We start from the raw sequence: 5518 nt of genomic DNA on the forward strand, positions 1-5518 counted from the left end.
AACATTGTAACTAATATAAAAATATATTTTTAAAAATATTTTAAGTAAAATGCCACATCGATAAATATTTAAGACTATTGTATCAAAAAATGATACATTTTTAAAACAATACTGTGTTAATTTCCTATTCTATTATTCTATGTTTATTCATTATAACATTTTTAACATTTCAATTGAAAATTATTCATTATATTCTAACATTTCAATTGAAAAATTTACAACTTATTTCACTTAAGTAATACATTATTTATTCTTTATAATTTAAATGCATTACTTATAGTGAATTTTGTATATATTTACATAAAACAATTTCATTAAGCAATGTTATATTATTTTTATGTAGTAATTACTTATTTAATAACTTTTAATAATTTATTTATTTGCATCAAAATATTTTTTGTTATTAAATTAATATTGTCACTTGTTTTTAACTTATGATTCTAATTTATGTTCTTAATATTATTTATAAATTTGTACATTAAAAAATTTATAAATAAAAAAATATTTTCAAAAAATACTTTTGCAGAACATTATTTTAGTATATGTAATAATTTAATTGTAATGTTTATAATAAAATATTAAAAAGGCAGTTTAAGCATTATGTACTTTAGTTAGTAGTTCTAGAATGAAACCTTGTAGCAACACTTCCATCAATTATACCAATTGACGGCGGAATGGCATATATGATATTTTCACCATCTTTTTTAAATGTTGGTTCATAAACTTCAGGATTTACTTCTACTCTTAAGACTTTACTTTTATTTCCTAACATACATTTAAGTTTTACATCCACTGTAACTTGTAAATCAGCAAAACGTAATCTAACATAAAATATATCATTTTAATTTATATTCAAGTAGTAAAGTCATACAAACAAAATTTTGAATAATCAATATATACTCACTGATTATATTTATTACTTAAAATACCAACAAGTTCTCCAATTCTATCATCTTTAGCAATGATTGACATAATAAAATCATTTCCTCGATTTGAATGAATTACTATAAGTTGATCTTTTCCAGGTGATACACTTAAACCTGTTATTTCTGTTATTGGCATACCTTTTTTCATATTTTTGAATTTAGAATTTTCAAGTTTGTATATTGCATGTTCAGTAACTACTAGTACACGATCTTTTGATTTATTAAATCTATAATTAAAAATTTAAAATAAAATTTATACTTACACTTAATATGATAAATTAATATAATATTTAATATAAATTAATATAATAAATTATATAATAAATTAATATAATATTTCATACAAACCTATTGGTTTTTTTAATAAATGCACTAAATAAAACTGCTTTAAAATGATCGGTATTGCGAAGATTATTTATTGAAGAATTAAAAATATCACTATGAGCATTTTCATCTGGTTTAGAAAGATAATTTCCTTCCCATCGTCTATCTTGTCCCCAATGAAGTCGTTTTGAACGTAAAACTATTCCCGCGGCCATCTAAGATAATATTAATATAAAAAATTAAAACTAAAAGTTAAATATTTTAATTGATAAATATAACATACTTTTAATCGTAGTTGAGGCCAATCCTCTCTAGGGATAAGTCTAAGAATCATCCATGCCCACCATCTTTCATACATTATTTTTAAAACAGATATTATATGTCTTACAGCAAAGTTTTCACGAGGCCAAATTAAATGTTTACCATAATCTCGCATTGTTTTTGCATTTCGGAATATCTTTTCTAATTCCTTGATATAAGCATATGTTTTATATTTTCGATAATGTTTCATTATAATAAGGGTAGCTTTCATCTTTTTGTATTTTTGACGACATAAATATCCTCTCCATTGTTTTTGTAATAATATTACGATACCTGGAATTAAATCACTACGCGCCTAAAAATAAACAAAAATAAACATTTTGACAATTGCCTCAATAAGCAAAATTTTATAGATATATATATTAATAGATTAAATTAGATAAAAATTAACGAACTTTCTCTAATTCAAAAAGTGTTTTAGGTGAACGAATAAATATTTTAGTATGTCCATATTCCACGTCATTACTGAATCCTTTTTCATCCATTAACATACGCACACCATCTTCATCATTACCACCTTTAAAATTTGGCCAAGTATATTGTGATATCATTTTATACCTAATAAAAAAAAATTTTAATGATATAATTGAATTTTTGTAAAATAACAATGTATAAATATATGATTAATAATCATATGAATATAATAATATACATTTATATAAATATAAATACCGTTTTAAAAATGTATCATATCGTCGACGGTATACGAAACCTGCTCTTCTAACTAATACATTTTCAAGAAGACCTAAATATCGTACTTGATGATTGACTCTTTCTTCGTCAAATACAACCGGTGATTTAACTTCATTAGGTTTTATACATCTAACATAAAATGGTTCTTTGCTTGTTAAATTTTTAACTAGTGCTGTCATGGAATTACGAAAAAGAGTTCCAGCTGTTAAAGGCCTTTTTGTTGTCTAAAATAAAATAGTATAATAATAAAAATACTTTTATAGCAATTATAAAATATATATTTACATACTTTTAAAATATTTTGAGCACCTTCAGGCCACATTTTGCTAATTATTGGATTACTACTTTTATAAAGTAAACGTTTAAAATCTTGAAATAATGTATCTTTATTTTTATCTAAAAAACCACTAATATTATATATTACATCTCCAGCATAATGTTTAATCTTAAATTGAACTTTATGTTGGAGTTCTTTGTCCATTGGTTTTAATTGCCGAGAAGTATAATGTTTATGATCAAATAATTTTTGATCCATAGCTTCCAAAAGCATCTAAAAAAAATTATTATATAATAATTATAATATTTTAAAATATTATGATTAATTTAATTTTATAATAAATACGTAATAAAAAATATAAATTATTAAAAATAATTAAAAGTAATTAAAAAATATAAATATAAATTATTAATATATATAAGAAATAATATAATAAATTAAAGTAATAAATTAAAAAAACTAACTTCATCTGTAACTTTGCCAACATTAAGACAAGCTTCATCCATAATTGCTATAATTCCTTTATGAGGTTGTTCTACTAATTCACAAATTATTTGATTATTGAAATAATCAATATTTTGCCATGCAATACCTTCTCTTTCATATTCTTCCTGTTGTTGTTTTAATACTAATTCTGAAATATTATAAATATTAATTTTATTATAATAATTTTATATAAAATTTTCTTACCAATGAACAATTGTTGTAGTTTTTCATTACAATAATTAATACAGAATTGTTCAAAACTATTTACATCGAAAATTTCAAAACCATATATGTCAAGTACTCCAATTACAGTTCTATATCTTTTATAAGTTTCTGTATCATTTACATTAATTGCACTATTGACGCGAGATACAATTTCAGTAAATAATCTTTCATATATAGCCTGAAATATAATTTATTTTTCAAATTTTAAATAATATTTACTTATTTTTTACATACATATTTTACATATATAATAAAAAATTGTAGAAAAAAAAAAAAAATCATTACCTTTGCTAAGGCATCTCGACCATATTCTGCCTCTGTTGAAGTATGAGTTTTTTGCATAACTTCTCCACCAGCTGCAATAACTCTTTGCGTAAGAGCTGTACTTAATTCTTGTATACTGATAGAAAATAAATTTGCTGTATCATTCAAAGCAGCTTTATTTTCAATCAAAAGTTTATCCTCAATAAATTTAAAAGTAATATTACCCTATAAATCAAATATCAAATTAAGAACAATTTAATAACTTTTTAATTTTTATTATTTTAATTACAACAAACCAAATGTAATATCCCAGCAATGATATTCCAAATTGTTTGCATTTCATTTTGAGTAAATCCAAGAATAGACATAGCAGAGGTAACAGTTTTATAATCACTTTTATCAGTTGGACTTGCTTTATTACAATTTCCTGCACCAACATAAAAGTATGCAGCTGGATCTCGTACTAAACGTAATTTATTTAATTCTCCTTCACTACATCCATTTATTAACTAAAATTTTGAATAAAATATTTTATATATTATATAATATATAATATTATATAAAATTATTAAATAAAATGAAAAATAATAAAATAAAATTAAATTATTGTAAATACTTGATAAAAACAATGAAAATTCCTTTCACCATTTTGCTGATATACAACTCTTGATTTTTCTAATAAATAATTAGTAACATGCCCACCAATTGGATCTCCTTTGAAATTAAAATCTATATCCATATATTTTCCAAATCGAGATGAATTATCATTTCTATTTGTTTTTGCATTTCCAAAAGCTTCTAATATTGAATTGGATTGTATAAGAATATTTTTTACTCTGAAATATAAAAAAAAATAATTTTAATTAAAAATAAAAAATTATAAAGATAAATAAAATAAAGATAATTATTTTATTATACTTAAAAATAGATAATTTTTTAAAAACTTTAAATAATAAAATATATTTCTTATGAATAATTATGAATATGTACCTTTCTATTTCTTGTTGACCACTTAAATTTGTAACCGCAGCAATATATTTCATAATAATTTTACTTGCTTCTGTTTTACCTGAACCTGATTCGCCACTTATTACTATACAAGTATCACGTCGTTGTTGTTTCATTTCTTTATGCACTGCATCCGCAATTGCAAAAATATGTGGTGGATTTTCAAATAATTCTCTGTCTAAAATATAATTATCAAATGCAATTATTTTTATATTTATATTTATATATATTTTTTATATTTATATACAGTATTTGACAATTTTTTAATGTTATTTAAATAATATTAATAAATATTTACAATATATTTTTTACCTTTATATTTATTAATATGTTCATTATCATATATATTTATATTCCTATATGGATTTATACTGACACATACCTCTCCAATGTATGTATAAATTTTACCACCATTATATCTAAAATTACATATATATAAAATATAATAAATGAAATAAATAATATAAATAATAAAAGAATCAATTAATCAATTTAAATCAATAAAAATTCAATATATGTAAAATATTATATTATTGAAATTTAACTCAAGAAAAATTTATATATTTACAATACTAATTTTTTTTTAAGAGATAAATATTATCTTTTCATCAATTATCTCCTTATCATTTACTGATATCAAATGACTATTACTGACTATTATTATCAAATGTTATAATAGTTAGTTATATAACAAATAAATATATATATATATATATATATTTTATTTATAAAATATTATGTGTAAAATAATATAATTGAATAACATATTACTTATTTTTGCTAAATTATTTATCAATCGTGCGTTTAAATTTATTCATTTTTGTTAAATAATTTGTATTTTAATACGTATATACTTGAATAAAATAAATAATCTATTTTTAAATATAATATAATTAATTACGTTTTATATATATATATAAAATAAAAGAAGCCTAAAATATTTTGATTGTTAAATACATTAGTTGAGTTAATGTAAAGTTTAAGTTACAAACCG

At 20.9% G+C, this 5518-nt stretch overlaps 1 protein-coding gene across 2 annotated transcripts in view; it reads right to left on the reverse strand.

Annotated features, from left to right (window-relative positions):
• Positions 1 to 570: 570 nt before the first annotated feature.
• The window catches only part of LOC102679087 (unconventional myosin ID), a 6086-nt gene continuing 1138 nt past the window's right edge, over positions 571 to 5518 (reverse strand). For both annotated transcript variants that reach the window (XM_006608015.2, XM_006608016.2), the window contains exons 2-15: positions 4837 to 4943; positions 4507 to 4702; positions 4133 to 4352; positions 3813 to 4025; positions 3538 to 3741; positions 3232 to 3430; positions 3006 to 3175; positions 2554 to 2814; positions 2244 to 2488; positions 1967 to 2129; positions 1534 to 1866; positions 1275 to 1465; positions 905 to 1153; positions 571 to 821 (exon numbers count right to left, since the gene is read on the reverse strand). In XM_006608015.2, the coding sequence (XP_006608078.1) occupies positions 608 to 821; positions 905 to 1153; positions 1275 to 1465; positions 1534 to 1866; positions 1967 to 2129; positions 2244 to 2488; positions 2554 to 2814; positions 3006 to 3175; positions 3232 to 3430; positions 3538 to 3741; positions 3813 to 4025; positions 4133 to 4352; positions 4507 to 4702; positions 4837 to 4943 (2965 nt within the window). In that variant the 3' untranslated portion in view covers positions 571 to 607. The remainder of the gene's footprint in view (positions 822 to 904; positions 1154 to 1274; positions 1466 to 1533; positions 1867 to 1966; positions 2130 to 2243; positions 2489 to 2553; positions 2815 to 3005; positions 3176 to 3231; positions 3431 to 3537; positions 3742 to 3812; positions 4026 to 4132; positions 4353 to 4506; positions 4703 to 4836; positions 4944 to 5518) is intronic.

This window comes from Apis dorsata, unplaced genomic scaffold (assembly GCF_000469605.1).
Source record: "Apis dorsata unplaced genomic scaffold, Apis dorsata 1.3 scaffold_28, whole genome shotgun sequence".
Taxonomy (NCBI): domain Eukaryota; kingdom Metazoa; phylum Arthropoda; class Insecta; order Hymenoptera; family Apidae; genus Apis; species Apis dorsata.